Below are 23,324 nucleotides of genomic sequence, written 5' to 3'. Positions count from 1 at the left end.
ATTAATTCATGGAGGGCATCCATGGTGACGGGTACCTGCAGAATTGGGTCTGCAAAGGGCCTGGCCCGTAACTGGTTGCTGCTGTTTCACTAACACAGAAAGAGGTGGGACACCATCACAACCCTCGCCCCCGACGTAACCTTCATCACAGAGAACTGGCCTACTCCCCTACATTGGCCCCTGACGTCGCCATGGCAACACCTACCCGATGAAACATCGTGACCACAACAACAGACTGGAGGTGACGTCACCATCGTACTCAAGGAGTAGATCACCTGCACCATCACCAACAACGAAACCACATCGATCACGGAACACATGAACTTCCAGAGAAGGCCATCAACCGCCAACTCACCGAACACCTGGAAAGAAACATACCTACTGGACCTATCCCTATCAGGTTTCAGAGCCAACCACAGCACAGAGACAGCTCTGATCACAGCAACAGATGACATCCGCAACCTACTCGAAAGAGGAGAATCAGCTGCCCTGATCCTGCTCAACCTCTCCCCAGCCTTGGGCACAGTCTCCCACCACACATTCATTGATAGGTTACGCCAGGTTGGAAGCATAGACGATGGGCTAAGATGGATTGCATCCTTTCTCACAGGGCACACCCAGAAAGTCCGCCTCCCACCCTTCACCTCACAAGTTAAGCACATCATCTGCAGCGTCCCCTAAGGCTCATCACTCAGTCCAACCCTCTTCAATCTCTATATGACACCATTCACAGACATTGTCAGGTCGCACAACATCAACATCATCTCCTATGCTGACGATACACAGCTTGTGCTCTCGCGCTCAGCCAAACCCACCATGACGAAGACCAACTTACATAATTGTATGAAGAACGTATCTGCCTGGATGAGGGCCAACTGCCTGAAGCTCAACATGGACAAAACAGAAGTTCTGATCTTTGGCAGACACACGCCCCCCAGGGAACAACTCTTGGTGACTGCCGGGTCTTAGACCCACCCCCACACCCACACCCAAAGACTACACCCACAACCTCAGCATCATCCTCACCAGTAAACTCTCTATGAAATGTCAAGTCATCTCCTCAGCATGCTTTCACACGCTCTGCAAGGTTTTCAAGTGCTCCCTCCCCCCCCAATACCAAGAAGACAGTGACGCAGACCCTCATCACCAGCCGAATGGACTACGGCATCGCACTGTAAGCAGGCATCACCACTGAACTCCTGCAAAGACTCCAGACGATCCAGAATGCAGCCGCCAGACTGATCCTCAACCTGTCCAAGAGAACCTACATCACACAGCACCTGAAAGACCTCCACTGGCTCCTGATCCAGAAGAGATGCCAGTTCAAACTCCTGACCCATGCCTACAAAGCTCTCCACGACCAAGGACCTGCCTACTTGAACTACCACCTGCACTTCCACTTACCTCCCAGGAATCTCTGATACACACACCACACCCTCGCACAGATACCTCATATACACTGCTGCCGCTCCGAAGGATGCTCCTTCTCCCATTTCACCACCAAAGCCTGGAACTCCCTCTCCCCTCCACCTCCGTACCTCACCCTCACTGACCTACTTCAGGAAAGGGCTCAAGATGTGGCCCTTCGACTAATATCTGCACCAAGGTTCTGGATACCTTCTCCAGTGATAAGCTGCGCTCTATAAGTACGACCTGACTGAGCGATTGATTGTTTGACTGAAAGTGAGTAGAAGCATTTGCGCCAGTGTTGAGTGGTCACCGGCTCTATGACACTTTTAAGGAGGAGTGTCTGGAGCTCTTCATCTGATAGGGCGAGGTGCACTGGGCTGAGGGTTAGTGTGCGGTGTAGGAAGTTTGGAGGGGTGGAAGTGAGCCTGAGGCAGTAGCCCTGCTTAAAGATAGATATAAACCTTCACTTTGCTGTGGTGATTTCCTCCCAGCAAGGAAGGAAAGCCTCCCCCTGACATTGTGATCACAGTGGAGGGGGGGGCTGGGGGGGAGGGTGAGGGCTGGCAAGTCAATGTTTGGAAGTAAAGGCTCCCTTGGAGGAAGTGCCTCTGCCCTGACCCTTGGAATTAAAACCCCTACTGAAGCCCTGTGTGTATCCCAACCTCCCTGTTGGAGATAGGACTACTGCTGTTCTTGGTATGACTGAGTCTGTTTGTGGGAGATAGCTTTGAGCCCGTCCCATATCTGCTTCCTCTAAAATGTGCATCTGTTCTATGGTATTTAAAGGGCCTGCTTATTTCTTTATCTTTTCCAACATCTCATCAACCTGCAGGCTGAATTGGTGCTCGCCGTCAAAATGCAGGATGATAAAATATTATTGGACCTCTGACTTAAACCAGAAATATGTAAATAGGAGTAACCGAGGATCACAGAGGTTTTTATTCTCCTGGAAAGCTGTATCAGCTCATACCATATGGTGGTGTTAAATATGGCTTTCACCTCCTCAACAACTTCTTCTACCCTCTTGCGATATTGGTCAGGGAGATGTTGGCGCAAGGCCCCCATTTCTTTGCGCAGGGCCCCGTTCTAATAAGACAGGAGGCCCATGGAACTGGCGATTTGTCTAAGCATCAACTGCCAACCTTTTGTCAGCCGCATCAGTGTGCTTGTTCTCCCTCTCAGGAGGGAGAGCGTCAACTCTACTTTGAGCTGCTGCTTTCTTTCGGACTATGGAAACCACAAGGGAGACCAGGGAAACTTGCCTTAGATACAGAGAGCATCAGATGGAGCAGGTTTTAACTTTTTTTCAATCCTGGGTGTTACCACCCAGGATGTCACAGGCTCCCTGAAAATGTATGGGAAGGACTCTGCCATACTCTTCAACATAGGGAGAAACTGCAGGGAACAATCAGATCTAGCGACCATCTCTGTCAGGAAGTTGTCCTCCAGGGTGAGACTCCTACTTACCTTGTGGCAGGCAACTGCCCACTGGATGTCACAGTGGTATAGTCCGGTTGGGAAGTCCTAACAGGGACATACTCCAGGTTAGGGACCCTTGGGGGCTCCACATCATAGTCCTCCCAAGGATCGTCTGTGGGACGTGGGGGTAGATGAGCGTCCCATGGATTTCTACTGGAGAGTAGGAACTTGGGCAACCTAAATCAGAATAAGACTTTAGTGATCCCTGCGGAGAAATCGCAGGAGGTGAGGGAGGAGGCGGAGGTGGTAGAGGAAAGAGGGGAAAAAGAGGACTAGCAGCCTTTTTCTTTATCTGCTTGGCAGGTGCCGGTTGTAGAGGAGTGCCTGGTTGAGGAGTTTCCTCGAAGGTGAGTCTCCTCTTTTTAGGCAAACTATTTCCAGTGGCAGAGATGTTGCCCATGCTGGATGAATAATGATGCGTCGCTTCCTCTCAGAGAGCTCCTGTTGGAGTTTCTTGAGGGTGGGCCACTCTCCAGAGTGGGCCACAGATGGTTGTGCATCTAACACCGATTCTGGGGCCTTTAACAGAGTTGCCATCTTCAATATCTCTGCACCAATGTCTGTTCTAGGGCTCAAAGGCAGATGGTGGTGGGTTTTGGGTCTTTTGGCTGGATCGTGTCTCAGCTCCGACGGCTTGGCTTGGTGCTGACGGGAGACCGAGGGCAGAGGCGGACCTGGAGACAGCAGTGTTTTGCACAGGAGCTTCACGTCTGACACCTGGAAGGAGGCAATGTTCGACCTCTGCATGAGGGGTAGACTATTTTCTTTATGTGCAATTTTAGGTGACAAATTATTTGTATGAATTGGTGATTTAATGGTGTGTATGGATGGGACCAATGAACTACTGTTGGTGCAGTTAAAACGATTTCATTATTTTGCTTAGAAATGTGATTAATAATGTAGTATAGTTATGTCATATTTTCATACCAAGCACCATTATTTTAAAATGGATGCAGTTTCTGGTGTTCTACTCATCTTGCTCTAGCTCACGCCCTCTCCCAATCAGTGGCCTGCTGCAAGACTTCACTCCCCATTGTTTACTTGTAGCACAAAGTCGTATGACGTATATGGACAGTTGTATTAAAAAGCGTGTATTGTGAATGATACTTTCCATAATGTACCTAATGTATCATTTTGAAAGATTTCTTCTGGAAGCTCAGATGCATGCGTGATGAAGAACATAATTATATGAGCTATTGTTTGAGAAATATTTCATATTATGTTGTACATCTCCAGAGTGAAGTTGCTGAGGAGGCAATCCTAAGATTTCTCTTACCTTACCTATTTTTGATTTGCCAGTGCAATATAACCCTATCACACAGTGCAGAATCTGCAGTTTTGCTAACTGTTATGTATATGGTGTATTAAAAAAAATGATTTTAGAGGATGGGGTGATTTATAATATTCCACCCGAGATTCTGTCTGATTTATTTTGAGACTTTTGTTTCCTCACCTAGCTTGGTGTCAGTACTTTTTATGAGTTTCACACTTAGAATCAGGAGATATTTGATTGCTTAACTAGGGATTGTATTATGACTTTGTGATTCTGTATCTGTGCCTTGATGGCAAGCAATGCATTTCTTCTGTTTTTTTTTTTTCATAATTCTGTAATAAACTTTTTTAACCTAATACTGATCAAGAACTCTATTCTTGAGTGGTCCCAGTTTCTAATTCTGAAATCTACTATGCTAAATGATTGATGGGGAGGGTTGTCTCTTGCCGCTAGAATAACAGGAGATGCCAGAGCTCACTGCCAAAGGGAAAATTTGGGGTGCTCAAGATATTGGGGTTCAATCAATTAATGGGGTTCGGCTCCCACAAATTTGGTAGCAGAGGGTGGTTGGCGTAAGAGCGCCTCCTCTTAAGGGGTCCTTGAAGTGGTGTTTGACTAGTGCTTAAAACGAAGGAGAAAATCTCTTTTAGAAATTTGCCAAATTTCTGGTGTCAGAACCTCCTGGGAAATGACTCGCTGTTATGGCTGCGCGTTCCTGAACTAATTTGGAGTGTAAGAATGAATAGAGAGAAACTGAGTTTGTGAATGTATCTTGAAGAATGAGTTTGTGACAAAGGATTTCTGTGTAAAGGTATTTGGATATGTGAAAAAAGATGGTGGATTTGTTACTGTTGTGTTGTAATGATGTATTATTCATATTTGTAACCCATTTGAAGAATTTTGTTATTGGATTGAATTGAGTTGAGTAGCGGGTATGTTGTAAATTCAGGATCTCAATAGATTTATTACCTTTGTCTGTACTGTGGTGTGTAGAGCGAGGCACTGCATACACACCTATAGGGACTCTGTATTAACGATTTTCCTTTTCATGCTTGAAAGTTTACTTTGAGTTATTGTGCTTATCTGAGTGCAAGGGGTGGAGTACACTGCTTAGAGGCAAGTTCTGCTGGTCAGATTTTGCCAAGAGAGAACTCTTGCAGGTTATTGTCTATTCTGTCATTCATTCTTGCGTCTGATTTTGATGTTCCCCGGCCACTTATATGTTTTCAAAGTCTGAGTGTTGATCATTCTCAAAGGTCTATGTGTGAATTTAGTGTGAGGTCTGGGGTTGACTGCAGTAGTCAGGTATCTTAAGGAGACTTTCTCCATTTCCAGCTTAAAAGACTCAGATCCTTTGATTTAGAGGCTGGCTGATGGGCAAGGGCGTTAGCTTTAACGAAGATGTCCGGCTTCTCAGACTATGAGCGGTACATTGTGTTGTGAGCCCAGCACCTGTCTGCCTACGGGTCTACTTGCTTCTACAGTCAGAGCTGAAGTCACAGCTGGTTTGTCATGCTCTGGCAAGAGGCACAAATTACAGACAGGCTGGAGGTTGGTCCATGATTACCTCGAGTGGTACTGAGGGCATCTCTTGAAGGGCATCCATCCCATCACCCTCTATGCCTCTTTGTTCTCTGGAGTAGGCAAGAAGGTGCAGGGCTCCAAAGGGTCAGGGCGCTCCGAGGACCGGGAGTCCGGGTCTTCAACAACGATATTCCGAGTGGGTTAATCGAAGAAGAGAAAAGACGGAAGGAATGTCACAGCAGAAATCTTCTCAGTGATGGGATGGATGCAACAGGTCCTGGGACTACGACATTCAGCATCCAACACATCGAACCCGATGGTGGAGAAAAGCTATCTAACAATGGAGTCGGTGCCCATGCATGTTCACTACCATAAAAGGAGTCACCGATACCCCATCACTCCAAAGAGTCCTTCGAAGACAAACAAGTTACAACAGTGCGAGCTGACACTAGATGGCAGGAGTATGCCCAGCTTGTTTATCTACAACCACGTGACAAACACATTTCCATGATCTATGACTGTGATGAACAAGAACATCTCTTGAAAAAAATAAAATAAGGAGGAATATCTCAAGATCTTGACTGGCTTTCCAGGTAAAGCAAGCCTTGGCAAAGCTACTAGGTCTGACCATAGCAAGCCTGATGTAGTTGCTATATTTGATATTGCATGTACGTGCCATAAAAATAAACAGAAAAATAAAACATGCTGCTGTCTAATCTTGGAGGTCTTATGCTTTCAATAAAGTTTTTAGATGAAAAACGTAACCATCAGATATGATTTTAATACAGCAATATGGATTCTAGCAGAAGGATGCTCGTAGAACAGTTATATAAGCCCTTATAGTTTAATATATATAGCAGGAAAATAGGATTCTTAATGGTACAAAGAAAAGACGCTATTGGCTTTGAATTGGTGTAACGCAAAAACATACTTTAAACACATAAAGATGAAAAAATAAAGAAAACATTGGCAAAGTATGGTATTGGCTCACCAAGTCGGGCACTGAAGTGCAGTTCTTTGTTGGGCTAAGTTAACATGTGATCCGCTAATATGCTGTCACAATGCAAGAGAGCTAATTGGCTGAAGTAGACTGACCCATTGTTCCATGCTGCATGCTGTGAAATGTCTGAGCAAAATGTGAAGAAGAGCTGGTCAGGCGAATGAATGAAGAGGGTTGAGGCAAAAAACCCTCAATGTACCAATGTAGGTATATATGGATGCCATTTTTGTTTGGTGTGGCTTAAAGATAGCTTATACGTCAGCCTCAGGTTATCCCAAAAATTCATAAAATACACACATAGTTTATAGATATACGTATAAAAAACATACATATCAATTTGCCATTAGCAAAGAAACCCAAAGAGCTATCAAGAGAACCACATGGAGGCCAACACATATAATGGTCTGTGTACATGGTGAATTTCAGTGAGTTTGTGTGTCTGAGCCAGAAACATAAGTCTTAAAACATTGTTTTCCAGTGATTGTGTACATGTGACTCTGTCTTTCTCCCCTCTCCCTCTTTTGGTGAGCCCACTTCAGCCCTTGGATTGTTCAAGTGTCATTCACGTTTTGCTTCCATCCACCACAGCTTACAGTATGAGGCAGTGAATCAACCCACTTTAGCCACAGGCTCTCTTCATTGAGAGTGGCAACGTTTGGCTTCTGCACATCTACTTAAAAGTAGCCTTCTTCAAGGCTAGGGATGCTAGGCCAATTTCTGTGTTCATTTCTACTTTCATGTTTTCTTATTTTTTGCAGATACGCCAGTTCAGGCAGCAGCATTTTTATTTTACATTATCTTTACGGATTTAATGGCTATTGCATACGTTTGCAAAAAAACGGATTCATTAAAAAAAATGATTACAGGCTTGCCAAAGCCAGACCTAGTGGCTTTTCCAATGCTTGTTTATGATTTTTTTTTACTATAATCACTGCCTGAGACTGGCAAGACAACTAACGTGGTTTCTAGTCCAGAACTAAAAATAATATAAGAAGAAACAAACCACAAAAAAAGGCTGATGTACTTATTTATTTATTTTTTTTAAAAACACCAATTAATGGCTTCCAGCTTTCGGGTCCTGATTTGTTGGAGGAAACAGAAGAGGCTGAGGGTGACAAGGCTAGCATATATATTATACGTAAAACGATAAACCACAAGACCATTCATTACACATATTTTTCATCAGGGAACCAGAGTAAGAGTTCAGATTTCCCCCCATTTCAACCCCTGCATGCCAAAGATACAGTGTAACTGTAATAATGCAGCACGCTATGTCAAGCATTTACAAAGCAGCACACCTGAGGCCAAATCATGCCGAACTGATGAGTCACTGGCCGGACACCTAATATTCAAATCATGCCTGGTAGCCAATGAGACAGCTCCGGCTGCAGAAAAGATATATGAACTCCCCTGAACCCTGAATTTGCAAAAAAGAAGCTACTGAAACGTGTTTTCTTCCAGCAGCATGTGCTTTGTTTTCAAAGGCAGCCTATTAAATGCCAGGCAACGTCTTCTGACGGATTGTTGCTCGCTATTCTAACATGGAGGGCTATGTTTTCGTTTCCTGTCTGACTACTGAGTGAGGGATTTTATGTAACTCTGAGCCACCGACACCGTGATAGAGATACCGGTTTGTGAAAGGAGCGGGCAACTACAACATAACGAGTTTCAGATGTTTGTATAGACAAAACACCGGTTTTCGTTACAAACTAAACTTCACTTGCATTTCCAACTATCTCAGAAAAGTTCTAAACATTGGCTCCTGTTTCTGCGATTCATACAAGGTTAAAATCGACCTGTTCTGGATTTCCTTTTATGTCCTGTTTTCATTCAGAATCAACACGGTTGAAAACCCACAAGTAAAAGCTTGATATAGGCAACTGCAAAGCACCATTGAGCTACGAAGCCATTTCCCTTTTATCATACATACTGGCACTCGCAGCGCGTGCGGAGACACGGTAAAACTGCATCAAAGCATGCAACAAGCCCCCACGTGCAAATGATGTATGAAAGTACGTGGCATCCTACTGAGGCCGAGCAATCTGACAAGAGCAGGCAGGGGCGTGATATGGCCTCGTGCAGCAAGCACTGCTCGACTGGGACCTGCCTCTGGTGCAATGCCGGGCACTTAGTAACCCTTGGCCCAATAGTCCGAGAACACTAATTCATCATGCAGTTAAGGGCTGTTTTCCTATTGCAGAGCAGCACTGTGGGATGTTATTTCTAGTGGGTGAACAGTTCCTCTGATAGCAGTATTTATCTGGCACAGTCAGGCTTTTTATTACTAACAACACAACCGTGTTGGTGGAGGCTACTTTTTTTTTTTTTTTTTGTATACAATATTTCTATGTCTCGGAATGAGGCAACTTCTGAAATTACATGAAATTACAGAAACTAGCCACACAATACTTATAATGGAAATAAAAAGATTTGTGGAACTATATGGGGAGAAATGGATTTTGGGCATCATTCAAAATGGTGCAGTATTAAATGACCTCTCGGTGTCACTTTAAGATGCCTTTTTCCAGTGTCTACTCTTTGGAGGAGCAGACAGTGAGGGCTTACACCAAAAGAATTGTCATTTGTTTTTCCATAGTACCCACGGCAAGAGCAATTGGCCCTACCCTCTGTTTTTGCCACAACTTCCTTGCTTGTCGCACTCATAAATCTGAAAGAGAAAAACAGGAACCCCTTTGCCGGTCTCAGTGTTCACGATGCTTTCCTCTGAGGCATAATGAATTCACTTTCTGGGTGTTCCATGCTGGGCCCGTATTATGCAAAGGATGCACTGCGCACTTTGCGCCACGGTGAAGCTTTAGAAAGGTGCGCCTGCCGCAGACCAGGCTAGTATGCTCTATTATCATGAACGTGCTGCCCCAGGGTGGCTGTGAACCAGCACTTGGCCGGAGGGGGGGTGGGGGCGCATTCAGTGGGGGGGTGGGTGTGCGGGGGTTGCCCATTCAGTGAAAGACAGCGCCGCTGCTCACAAGTCGCGCTCTATGTCACACGGCAGGGGGCAGTCTCCTGCACTTTAAAGCGGGCAGAGAGATCCCCCTGCAGGCAGGTGCAGTGGCCGTATGGGGGTGTCTGGTGGGTCCACGTGACTCCCTTCCTCCTCTCCAGAAGGCTGCTCTCAGGGTGCACACTGACAGTGCCCCACGTCTCTGTGGTAAACTGTCAGTGTGCCTTTGCCTCAGAGCTGGTGTGCTAACTATGGTGGGGGCACAGAGGCAAAGTGATTCCCTCATTTGCATGGGGGCACACCTCCGTGCAAATAGGGGGGGGCGGCCCCTCAAGAACGCGCTGGCACTACATGTGCCCCAACCCTATCAGTATTACGGAAGGAGCCGCATAAAGGTGTGTAGTCCCTTCTGTAATACCATAGTACCCCAGGGGTGCAAAATGCGGGCGCAAATGTCCCTTGACCCCCACGAGGCATTGTGTGTGCCCCTGTTGGTGAGGTTTTGTAACGGAGTGCACCAATGTACTAACAGTCAAAGCCCACCTACAATGAGCCTGGCTAGGGCCATCAGCTTCATTTCACGTGTCTGCATTGTCCAACTGCAGGCAGAGGTTGGATAGACTCCGTTTATCTGGAGGTGGGGGGCTCGCAGTCCAATGCCCAGTCATCTTGAAGAACCCCGGCTCCCTAGCTTTGCCTTTAAAACTAACCTTTGTCATAAACTCTGAAACGGATTGAGGCCTTTGCCGCAAATGAGATGCAGGGTACAGTGGTTGTTTCTAACGATTTAGCACCGTCATAAACCTATTTTAGCAAGCATGTGCAATCTAGGAATGATAATAAAACTTCACACATGTCGCTGTATAGCTGTAAAAATGGGGTGTGAAATGCACCGTTTCTCTCCCAACCTGGACCTTTTCGTGCACTCGCTCTTTATGCATGAGCTATTTTTTTTAACAACACCTACGCCTTTAGTGAAGTGCTGTTGATGGCCAGAAGCCCCACTCTGAAAATTGCTCCATCAGCAGTGATTCGGGATCCCCTTCGCAAAACACTCTGCAGGGCTCGCTGCCTGGCGGATGGTGGTATTTGGCTCATGCCCAAGATCAGGAGTTCCTCTGGGCACTTTTGATCTTGCATGAAAAGACAGTGATAAACCGAATGCATGTTTGGTTTTCCTCAGTGGGGTAACACAGAATGATGGGGCCTCACTGCAGAATCTGAAGAGGGCTCCCTTAGTCTCCCATATCTATTCATTAGTATTGGGTTAAATGGCCCCCTCCGGAACAGTTGAGGAGGCCATGGAGGGTTGGGGGCCTCACTGCACCGCCCCTGGTCTCCCCCTTCCATGGACATAATGTGAGGCTCGCTCTCCGTACTTAGGGACCCTCGAAGAGTTACACCAAGATGACCTCCAACTTTCTGAAATGCGCCGCCCGACCTTGCGACCAACGCCCGCTATCCCTGGAAGTGATCCTTCTCCTAAATCAATTAGGTGTGGGGAGGAAGAGGAAAGTAAAACGTTTTGGGGAGCGTGCCAAGCCGAGCAGCAGCCACAAGGCTCTGGTCTGTGCGCGCGCCGCGTGATCTCACCAGCACCAGGAGCCCTGCGCGCGCGGAGCACCGCGCTGACATTTCACAATGGAGGGGGCAGACGGTGAGCCGGTGCCAAGCGCCGGCCGTCTTCCCCTCCAGGTGTCAGTTTCCGTCTGCCTGCCATCTGGAACAGACCCCTATTCATGGCTCGTGCTGTGCGCTGCAGCAGCGCTCCTCGGGCCTGCGTCTCGTGCAGCCCCAGCGAAGGGGACAGCACTTCTCTGCGCTCGCGTGGAGGGCTGAGAAGCACTATATGGATATTACACCTGGTTCGGCTGCCAGCAGTGGCCCAGTGACTCCTAGCGTGCCCTTTCGCCGTTTCACTTAAGCTTAAGGACAACTGTAATGCAGTTCACGAAATACCGTTTTGTAATTAAAGCAACAACAAAAAACTAACTTTTATGTGAATTCATGCCAAATTTCTGGGGTCTGATGCCCACAAGGCAGGGACGGAAACTTTCACCCAAAAGTGAGCCCTTGAAAAGAGAAGTCTCGTCAAATGTGTTACCATGGTGCAAAGATAACGTGATGTTGCATAAAAACTATTTTCAGTCTCGTACCACATGGCCGGCTGCAGAAAATCTCTGCTCTGTGCCAGTCTTCCACTGTAGCGGAACTAACATCGTTTATGTAAAGCAAGCCGAGTTACTTTGCAAAACAATATTTCCTTTTAAAGGAGTGCTAAGCTATTTCCCTGAGATCTTGTGGTGGAAGTAAGCCGTGATTTCGTTGCTGTTTCAGGAACGAACATTTAGCATGGGTAAGGCTCGTGTATCTACGAGTTAATCAGTCAGTTTTTCATGGGCTTCTGCGGGTACACGCAGACTTCACTGCACTTGTCCGGGTGCCTGTTCGGATCAGTGTTTGCACTGCGCCGACGCGGGAGCAGTGCTTAATTTGTGATTCTTGTTTCCGGTGCTGAGCACCGGCACTTGTTGTTGAGGGCCGTGGGGCGGGGGGGGGAGCTTTAAATTGAATGAAGTGGCCCGAAATGGCTTTAGAATTCCCACATTTCATTGCAGCAGCCGCATGTTTCAGAGGAGAGATTTGAGCACCGGCACCTTGCTATTTACAAATTAAGCACTGCGCGGGAGGTTCCTAAAAATCTCGGAGTTGGAGCACGTTTTGTTAGAGCAGCGCTCCGAAGAGGCTACTACCGGCCTCTGTTTCTGAGCTCTGCCGCCTTCAGCCCCTGCACTAACTCGGAGATGTTTAGAGTTCATGTGTGCACACGCAGGCCTGGATCAGATCACTGCGCGAGGTCTGCACTTACACTCCCTCTGCAAGCGCAAAGCCAGCACCTTGCTGGGAAAGGGCAGCGGCCCGATTCACAGACTAGGGTGTGAATTACCCATCGAGCACCGCTGGTTTACTCCAGGTATAGTAAACAAGAGGATTTCCAAACTCCAAGGGGAAGTCACACCCACACAACATCTCTGAAGAGGGCACTGGCACAGTCTGTTCTCGGGATTGTTTTTTCTCTCCAGCTGCGCAACAGAAGATCCATTCAAAACACGCTCTATGTATCTTGCATGGATTTTTTTCGTTTTTTTTTTTTTTTTACTTTTAAGGCATTTTTCGCGGGTGCAGTGTAACATAATGGTGTGTGGCTTCCATCGGTTTTATCCGCCAACAAATGGAAACATTGGACCATGTGCCCTGTATGGTAATTTCAGTGCTTAACTTGAGGTTGTTGTTTGCGGTGCAGAGCACCCGCACTTATTTTTTAGGGCCGGCGCTTATTTTTCTGCCTCAAGCATTTATGCGAGCAAAAGACATATGGGATGACGGAGGAAGAGAAAAACGAAAAAGCATCACAGAGGGAGGAAGCAAAAAGCTGCAGGCAGGAGTGAGCTGAAGGGACCGCGAGTGGCTGTAAATTGATTGAAGAGGCCCGAGATGGCTTCAGTATTAGCTGCCTCCGTACTCCGTGTTCGCACATTTAATTGCAGCAGCGGTCGGTTTCAGAGAAGGGCCTTGGCACCGGCACGTTTTTATTTACAAATTAAGCACTAGGTAATTTGTGAACCACTCCTGAGGGCTCTCACTGCTGTCTCAGTACTGCCACACATTTAAATACCCCCTAATGGCAACTATGACGGACTTTAATGGACTCGGACATATTTCACTGGAAAATGCATTTACGTAATAATATCTAGACAAAACTGAAAACAATTGAGCCTCCCTGGAAACTATGGTGAGGGCCTCCCTGATATTCCACCACCTCAGGAGTGGCTACCTCACCAGTAAGACCCCACGTTGTTGTGACTGTGGAGTTCGTGCCTGGTACCTGAGAAACTGCAGAGCTGGGCCCTCACTGGGAGTGGAGACTTCTGCCCCTCTGCTCCACTGTGACTGCTAGCCTGGGCCTGGTCTCTGTGGTGAGGCACGCACTGCTGCCGCCGGGGCGCTTCTACAAAGCTTGCATTGGGAGGGTCTGCAAAATTACCCTTGGTACAGAACTCATTTATAGGAACCTGTCTCGAGGCCCCGTAAGTGGTCAACAAACTTCCAAAGCTCAGCAGGGCCATTAGCAGAAGACTGGTAAATGATATAAAAATACTATAAACCAATCGCCCTTCCACAATATCAGTGACGTTATTCTGGTGCCAAACTATAACTGGCAATATCCAAGGAGGCTGTCTATAGGTGCTAAATACTAGACCTGGGGCCCATAACCTCTCGCTGTCCTGTGAAAGTATTGCCGCAAGTCAAGCTGATTTGCTTTTAAATCAAAATAAACCAAAATAGGGAACTTCTTATAAAGGGCAAGGACCCCACGGAGTTCAACCTTTTTCAACGTTTAAGAAGAGTGAAGGACCATTTACTATTGTATTGTATCTGACCTTGTGTGGCACTTACTACCCTGACAAGCCTGGCACACACCCTGTCATGGTTACAGGTCCTTACATCCCTCTCCCAACATCCTTGCTACAGCTAGCATCAGGTTGGGAGGCAGCATAAGGGGCGGCTCCAAGGAAGTCGGCTGCATTGCCTTCACGTGAGTATCGGCTGTGTACAAAGGGCACTCTTCTACCTCACTCTAGGCGCTGGTGCACATACGAACAGCGGCACTGACCTCACCAGCTTCACCTCTTGCTCCGCCCCTCTCTGGCCTTGAGCAAAGGCCTTGGACGAGACAGCACTGACACCTGAAGTTCCCCCACTATACGCGGGCAGATCTGAGGGACGCCCTGTATGCAAGTAAACACTGGGATTCTGAAAGCGCTAGAGGAGGATCCTCGTACAAGATGGCAGGCCTCAAAGCACTGATGGCGAACATACTGTAGTGCCTGTGGTCAACCTTACGTGGACCCAGTGGCAGCACTCTATAGCGTGGTGGGGGATGAATGCTGCAGCTCTTATGAAGAACATCTGTGACACGGATTACTCTTCAGCACAGTAATGGGTGTAGTCCTGGCAAGCGCTGTGAACCATGGTGAGTTGGTAGCACCTTTACGTTAACTATAAAGTCCTTTCACTGGTGGTACCGGTACTGCCTCATGAATCATCAGGGTATTTAATTGCTATTTTCGATCACGTCTACAAGGCCAAACGTTTTATTAGAATGCTTCTTTTCAAAGGTTTCTTAAAGAAAACCATTCTGAGTCCAAACAATGTTGTCTCCAAATCTAATCTTTTCTGATAAATCAATTGGACATGAAATGTGTTTAATCTGCTCGCTTCGACAACTTCACTGTATAGATTATTTTTTTCTGTAGACCCCCAAATCCACTAGAACAAGCTTTACTAAAATCTAATCAACTCTGCGCCCTGATTTAGGGATGATACATGTTTTATAACGTTGGAATCATTACTATTTTTACAAAAAAATCTTTAACAGACGGCAAGGGAAGCAAATACTACAACTTTCAACTCCAGAATATAATAGGTTTTGGCCAACGGAGAATGCAAAAAGCACTTTAAAAAACACATATTTGTATTTATTTTGCAGAAATGTGTTATTAGAGAATACCCAAGCCCAGAATAAAAAGATCTATAAAAAAACGCTTCTTTTTGACTAACTACTAAGGTCAGTAGCGGTTTCCCACATCCACAGCTGTTTTTAAAGATTGTCTACAGGTGTATTCATACATGTTCTATAAAGCAAAGTTTGTAATCTTTTACTTCAGGTACTTAGGCCCTCATAATGAACATGGTGGTTCAGACCACGATGCCAGCGGCGGCGGTAAATACTGCCACCGGCATGGCGGTCTGAACCACCACATAATGTACAAGGGAGGGCCGCCGGTGGCAGCCCCTCCGCTAACGCCAACAGGCAGCCTGACAATGGCAGAAATCATTCCGGATAATGAACCCTTGTTCCTCCAGCCTTTCCCTGGCAGGGAAAGGCTGGCAGAAGGGGTGCTCTGGCACTTCCCATGCACTTGGCATGGGTAGTGCAGGTGCCCACGTGCAGTGCCCCCTCGCAGAGGTCACTGCCCGATTTCTGGGCAGTGATCTGCGCGACAGCTGCTGCAGCACCAGCCGCACAGCGGCACTGACGGCGGCTTTATGTGGAGCCGTCAGCAATGTCCCGGCTCTGCATTCTGCTGGGCCTTTACCGCCATTGTTAAAATGAGGGCCTTAGTCTCTGTTCCCTTCACCAATTCACCACCCCTCAGTCGCTTTACGTTTGCTATACACAATAGATATAGACTGCTATGGGGGGTTCAGAAGGTTGTCAGGAAACTAAGGATAACAAACAGTATAAGGGTCATCAAAGTGCGCAACCTGGAATCAGTCTTACATAAGTCTCTCTGCTCCCAGATTAGTTTCAATATTTTAAAAGAAGGGAGTCCATTGTGGGTGTAGATCCACACTACATCTTCAGGATATCAGGCTAACCACCATCTGTGTAAATGAGTTTCAGTTATATGTCCTGTATGCAGCTTTGTCTTATGGAAGTATCCTGAAAATCTCTCATTGAGTAGGCCCTTTTAGATATACATTGACAACCCCCCACAACAGCCCCATTGATAAAGCATTAAGGGCCTCACGCATAAAGGATGCAATAGGTAAAGGAGATCGCAATGTGCACTCAGACTTCTACCAAATCCATTCTTATTTTATGGAACAACCTGTGTATTAATAGGTCAGTTCGCAAAATACAGAATTGTAATGTGTCGCAATGTGACCTACTTCATAAATATTAGTGAGGTACATTGCAAACCCACTACAGTTGGCTACAGTCACAGGCATGGTGGCTTGCTGTGTTGAGCACGCCACTGTTTCTGTGATTGCTTCTGAATAAAACCGTCCTCTCTTTTTTAACTGCAGCCTGTTTTCCTAAAAGAAAAAGCGGGATACATTTAAAAAAGGCAAATTGAAAAGTTTAGAAACTTGGGACCACTGCCTATAGTCTAACATATTTTTTCACTATTGACAGAGGGTAAAGGGTGCCCAAGAGAAAGCAATCACTTGGGGACCCTTTCTCGTTTGGAAATGGGTTACCACATCCTTTAAGTTGGTAATAAAGTATTAATGTTTGCGGCTGGATTTTGGTTGCTAAACATTAAATACATACCTTAAGGAATTGGTCTCCAGAAGAAACACACTTAAAATGCCCCTTCCAAATGGCGAATGCTTAATGTTTCCTGAACCCATATAACATTTGGAAAACCTTTCCTGAATAGTTCAGTGGGTTTAGAACGTTTACAAAAAGGTGGTTTAGTGGTCCTAAACCCTCACATTTACAAAATGCAACCGTTTGCGACCGTTATAACACTTTGTACACAAGGCCCTCTATTACTAACAGGGTGAGGCAACTAAAAGCCTATTTCAACTTAAGATTTAATTCAAACCTTCTTGGCCAATCTGTTTAAATCAGCAGTTCTTAACCTTTTGACTTCAGTGTCCCCCTCCCCCAAACTGGAAACTGGGGGTCCTGGTCTAAGCAATTTCTACAATCTGAGCATCACAACTATACACAAAATACAGAAACAAGCATACAATAAAAATACATAAAGATACACGAATTATGAAATATTTTATTTAATCGATAAACCAATAATTCTTTTACCTGGTAGAGAAATCTTTGGCTGAAATGCTCCATGGCGCCTTGCAGCTGGCTGCGCTGGGACTGCCACTGCTCATAGTTTCTCACATACTCCGCCGTCGGCCTCTGCCACGTGGTGGTCTTTGTATTGTGATCCACATAGTAGTATCTGCCACGAGGGTCCACCCGTTTCTCCCATCTAGGAAAAGTAAGAAAAGGGAACTAAAGAGACCAAAAACAATTTTTTTAATCATTCTGCTGCAATACAGCGATGGCAAACAGACACATAACGACCTATATTGGGAAGAAAAGAGGGCATCAAATCATCAGATGCACAACTCAGATGGTTATTGGGACCAAAGTAATCTTGTCAATGAAGGCAATGGCCAAGCTCCACAAGGCTAAGGCCACAGGTAAGTCTGACCCGTTAGTGAATATGGCAGCCAAGAGGTTGGCTGTGACCAGAAAATAAATTTACCTTGTGACTCAGTATTGTTATGGAGAAGAAAATCAGTCAAGCGAGCAAAAGCTACAAGCGATGCCCACAACGTCTTCAGAGGTCCAAAAGTTTTGGCAAGGGCCAGCAGTGAAGAAGAAACAGAAGAGAAAAACTCTACACCAGCGAAGGCACTGTTTGGTTAGAGGACACTGGGCCACACTGGAGCCTTTTTGCAGGCAATTCCTTTTGTAAGCTTGGACAGACACAGTGAGCACAGCAGATGGGAAGAAACCAAACAATCTGCATATGGCTGCAGGAGATCTTTATGGAAGGTCTTTGTGGATTCAGACTTTATGTGAGAAGGGCAAGACATTTTAGATGAATGATGGATCTATCAATAATTCACAGAATAATTCACAGAAAAAATAGTTTTTCTTATCTGTAATTTTCCACTCGCTCATGCCTGGACAATAGCAGGCACACAACCTAAATTCATTTTTCACTAATTCCCCTCCTTCCCACGTCATGCGTAATAACAGCAGGGGATCTTGTAATAAATGTGACAGGGCTCGTGTCAGCCACCTTATTAGTCGATGGCCATCGCCTACAGCATGCATCTAATGTATGAGAGGGTGCTGATTGAGTTCCATATCAGTGAGTTGCCACAGCCGTCAAAGCTTGGCCAACAATCAGCCATAAACCAGGAAATGCCCCACCTGGCGGTCTCTATCATCCCTTGACCTGTTCAAAATGGACCAGTGTCTCCCAAGGTTCATACTCAGACCACCTTCGATGTCACCACTCTTCCATACACCAGCATGTGTGCCACTGTGGTTGTGATGGCAGGTAATAATGTTCACAGTTTAGAGACCCAAAGCCTGCCCTCTCCACCAGAAACTGCATCTTGCACAATGCTATTTGTCGCCTACCTTTATTCCACAGGAAGCCTCTCAACATTCCATGTAAAGTATGAAAGGTGCTACGGGTATATTCACTGGGAAATTGTGGAAACAGTACAAAAGCCGAGGTCGTATCACCATTTTTGACAGGGCCACCATACCTTGCACTGTGTGCGGGAGTGTACTCCAGAACGCAATCTGTGGGTAGAGGAAGGCAATGGCTTTTGTGAGATTACCATCTATGAGGACTTTGGGGCATGATATATCCTAATTCCCAAGTATCGAAAGGTGGCAATTTCCAGCAGAGTGAGTGTGTATCAACCACAAAGTGTTGTGGTGGGCATTCCGGGTGAACAGTAAACAGGCAAGTTTTTGACCTGTTGACCCCCAGCCTGAGGCGGCGCATAATCTTGCCAGTATGTCTGTAACCTTATCTAGGCCCTCAGGTATGTCCTACACATAGTATACATATAGCAAGCCCACATGCTTTGGTCCTTCCAGCGGTATACCCCAGTCCTGTCCTTCCTGCCTAAGCCTCTGTGCGAGTAGTTCCATCATGAGGGCAAAGAGCAGCATTAGAGGGGACAGCCTTGGAGCCTGCCCCTGCTTACTCGGAATTGAGCCGAGATGCACTGCATGATCTTCACTCGTGCTGTGGGCTCCAAATAAAAGAGTCGGATGAGTCTCTGCAGTCTCCCATCTATGCCCAATGTGGTCAGGGTTGTGAACATGTACTCCCAGTCAACAGTATCAAACGCTTTCTCCAAGTCCAGCACCACGCATCCCGCATAGGGCCATCGAGTTGCCACTTTTTCAAGTACTTGTTAGAGTTAAAGGATGTTAGGTGTAATAGATCAACCTGATATAGAACCATTCTGGTGCGGATAAATCAGGTGGGGAAGGTGGTCAAGTAGTCTCATTGTGATGATTTTTCTCAGTTTCTTGTGGTCTGTATGGATCCCTCCCATGTCTTGGAACGAGACCAGCAATGCCTTTCAGAGTCCGACTTGGCACTGATGTCATTACAAATGCCTTCATCCCACAAGCCTTTGGAAATGTACATTCCCTGAAGAACTGAGCCTGGCTTAAAACCAATTAGCCTTACTTATTTGTAGAGGGGACTATCAATTTCAGTTAAATGCACACTGTTTAAGTGTGCTTCTGGAATGTAGAATCAGAGTGTCTGCGAGCCTTGTGCCACTTTAAAAATATGTGGAAGGAAAATGCTATTGTGACACCTATAACCCTTATGCCTAATAAATGGCTGATTTGACGTACATTTGAGTATATATAAATATTTTTGGATCTTCCTGGTGGCACACCCCATTTACCTGAAAATTAAAAGGCGTGTGTAACTTTTAATGAAACTTCTATCTCTAGAATTCGTTCTATTGTATTTCTGCAAGAGGTAATTATACATGTATTCACTGAGCTCGAACACAAGGGGGACTTATATATGTTTTACTTTAATACAGGTATGTTAATGAATGTACCTGGGTGTGCCTTTGTGGATTTTTTCACTTGGCCTTAACTAGGGTCACCATTACTTTGTTGCTTAGCCAAGTAGACAATTGCGTGTCCACATCAGGAACCATACAGCCCTGAAGGATCCAAGCCTTGCCTGTGTCCCCACTTCTTGCTATCTTCCTGTTAGAAGTATGAAGAAAGGTGAACACACATCCTAGGACCCCTCCTCCCCCCTAAAACAGGGACTTCATAAGAGACCCACTGCAGCACATTGGGAAGACTGGGGTGAAATTCATGCTTGTATCGATATGTTTACTCAGCCAACATGTGTCGGCAGATACACCGTGTGGTTCATGTTATAAAACCCTAATAAAGCTGGTATAAAAAAAAATCAGTGCCCATCCGGAGTCACCAACAAATTACAGAAAAGCAACATTTGTACAGTCATAGCAGAGAATAAGGAATCCTTAATCACCATTGACAGGGTATTTGGGTACAGAGTTAAAATGATTTCTTGGCGTGACTAGGAGATTTTAATCGGCTAGAGGTGACAGCTCAGTTTTTGCCATTAATTCTGTTGTGGTTTGGATGTAGTGAATGGTGGATGTCTGACAGTCTGTCACCCTTAACTTTGGCTTTCACCCTCTCTTAGTTACTGATGTGCCATTCCCTAGTGGTGTTAAAAGAAAATTATTAATTGAGCATTCAGTTTCAAAAACAGGAGTGCAGCCAGAACCCCTCCTTCACATTTCCTATGAGTCAGCAAAGTGCACATCTTGCATGGTCATCTTAGGTCTCTAGTTTTCAATGTCTGGTGTTCAATGGACTCCTCATTACAATTTAAGTGTTTCTTTTTGGACTAAGTCTTTGGGTCTTTTGCCCTTAGACACCTTTTTAATTGTTCCTGTTGGGTTCCAACCGGCCCAGTGGGAGCAGGGTAGTAACACGAGGCATGGAAGTTTCAGTGTTACTCATTTTCCTCTCTTTGCAGATTTCCAGGGAGATGGCTGCTGATTAAAGTTTTCTTAAAGTACTTTAGTGCACCCAAGGCCTACGCATGTCAAAGAATGAAAAGTTGTAAACAAAAGGAAAGATGAGAAACAGTAGTCTAAGTGATGCAAGGTTATCCCAAGATTTGCGCTCTACAGCAAAACTACGGGAAAACCCTGAATTGCGCATAGTTTTTGTCACTGAAATCGGTTTCTCTTTGACCACAATTTAAAGCAATGATGTATCACAACTATTGACACACTTGATTAAGAACTAGATCCTCCTACACTTGTCTCACCAGAAGTGCAACATAACAACGTACCCTTGAGGAAGAGGTCTTTCCCATGTCGTTGTCTTAGTATTGTGGTCCACGTAGTACACCCTCCTGTTAGTCAGCTCACGCTGTTCCCACCTACATCACAAATAAGCAAGATCTTGTAAAAGTAAGTTATGAAACATGCAGACTACGTTTAATGAAAACAGCATCCAAATCAAAAAGGAAATATGCTTTATTTTAGGCTCATACAGGGTGTCTTCACTTTTCTATGAGAAGCCTTCAAATACTTCATTTCACAAAAGGGGTCTTCTAAGTTCCTAACATGAAGTATAACAGTCACAAAGGACATATTAAAAAAAAGGAAGTTTCCATAATACTTGCAGGTTAAATACCTAACATCTGTATTAGTTATACTTTACTGTATTGTACTTACAAAGTGGTCCTTTAAGCGTTTCTGACCATGAAAGATCAGTGCCAGGAAGCGAGCTGCTCCAAATTGCACTTCTTTCAAATATACACTGGTGAGCACCACTATTAAATACCATCAACAGATCTCCATCATCCCAACACACTACAAACCTTAACACTCCCACTTCACCAACACGAATCAAATGCGGAATGTAGAAACAACTTAATAAAACGTTAAGTTCTGTTAACAAGCTGAAATACTTTAATAAGGCATTTCCCACAGGAAATGTGAATTAAAGCTGAAATTCCAGAGTACTCATCAAGGATCTGTAGTGTAAAACATTGCAAGTGAGTTAAACATTCAAGTGAAATCGCAGAGAAGGAAAATGAGTTGCAGATTGAAAGGAAAATCAACAACCATGTTCTCTGTTGCTTTACAATAAATCTAGTCTGTTGAATGTCTAAAGGATTTGAGGGGTCCCTGTGTGTATATATAGTCCAAGAAACGCTGCTTAATCTTAACTTGCAATTCTTCACATTAAACATATTTAACATTTGTCACGTTGTTCTCATTTATATAGGATTAATGACCATTTGCATTCTCTACCTGGGTGTCACTTGTTGTGGAAATGAGAAAATTATCAAGCAAGTTTGTTGTTTGTTGGTGTTTGACTGTATGAGGTTAGTGGATTATGTTCAATATCAGGTTGAGTAGTTTAGTGTGTAGGTAAATTGTGTTTCACTGGGAGATGATGATAGAGTTCTAACTGTATGGGTAAGCATTTCTTCCCTGCATTGGGTGATTGGCTGTCTACTGCACGGCCAGCGTAGGGTATTCTTTATCTATGCATCAAGGTCCTTGGGGTGATGCTTCTTTCTTTTTAAGAGACTATTTGTTCAAGTATTACTTTAAAATAACATGGGGTTTAAGAGACAGTTGTGATGTTTCTGGGTAAACCTCTGTCGGCTGCCATTTTTTTTTAGAGCCTTACACTCTCTTGGACAGTCCATTGTGCCAACAGGTGGGAGCTTGTCACACATTTTGAAGACCACTGCTGTTGGATATCATTTGCACTCTGATTTACATTTCAATAGAGTGTGACAACACCTTCAGCTCGATCTAGGACCTCCAACCAATTCAATTACCTCCCGATACCCAGCAGGAACAACATAAATGGGCACACTACTGTTTTAGCAAGTGTACAATCATGAATAATCAACAATAATCATTAAAAAAAAACTAGGAAAGACAAGAAACACGTGCCCCAACATTTCTTCTGGACTGAACTTTCAAGCCTTTAAGAATACGTGCTAATAAACACTATATTAACAGACTATGGGGGTCATTTTGACCCTGGTGGTACGAGACCGCCAGGGCTAAAATGACGGAAGCACCACCAACAGGCTGGCGGTACTTCCTGGCCTATTACGACCGAGGCGGAAGCGCCACGGTCGCACCACCGGGGCCGGCGGTATTCCACCACATTTGCCCCGGCGGTGATAATCCGCCTGGGCAGCGCTGCTAGCAGCGCAGCCCAGGGGATTACGAGTCACCCTCCCGCCAGCCTTTTCCTGGTGGTTTGAACCGCCAGGAAAAGGCTG

The 23,324-nt window shown here is 45.4% G+C and overlaps 1 protein-coding gene across 6 annotated transcripts in view; it reads right to left on the bottom strand.

The window, feature by feature from the left end:
- WWP2 (WW domain containing E3 ubiquitin protein ligase 2) overlaps positions 1 to 23,324 on the bottom strand; it is a 461,427-nt gene that overhangs the window by 102,942 nt on the left and 335,161 nt on the right. For all 6 annotated transcript variants that reach the window (XM_069216846.1, XM_069216845.1, XM_069216843.1 and 3 more), the window contains 2 exons: positions 21,360 to 21,449; positions 17,267 to 17,441 (listed from right to left, as the gene is read on the bottom strand). In XM_069216846.1, coding sequence (XP_069072947.1) covers positions 17,267 to 17,441; positions 21,360 to 21,449 — 265 coding nt within the window. The remainder of the gene's footprint in view (positions 1 to 17,266; positions 17,442 to 21,359; positions 21,450 to 23,324) is intronic.

The sequence above is a fragment of the Pleurodeles waltl genome, chromosome 12, assembly GCF_031143425.1.
Source record: "Pleurodeles waltl isolate 20211129_DDA chromosome 12, aPleWal1.hap1.20221129, whole genome shotgun sequence".
Classification (NCBI taxonomy): Eukaryota; Metazoa; Chordata; class Amphibia; order Caudata; family Salamandridae; genus Pleurodeles; species Pleurodeles waltl.
This window is presented reverse-complemented; position numbering and strand designations above follow the sequence as displayed.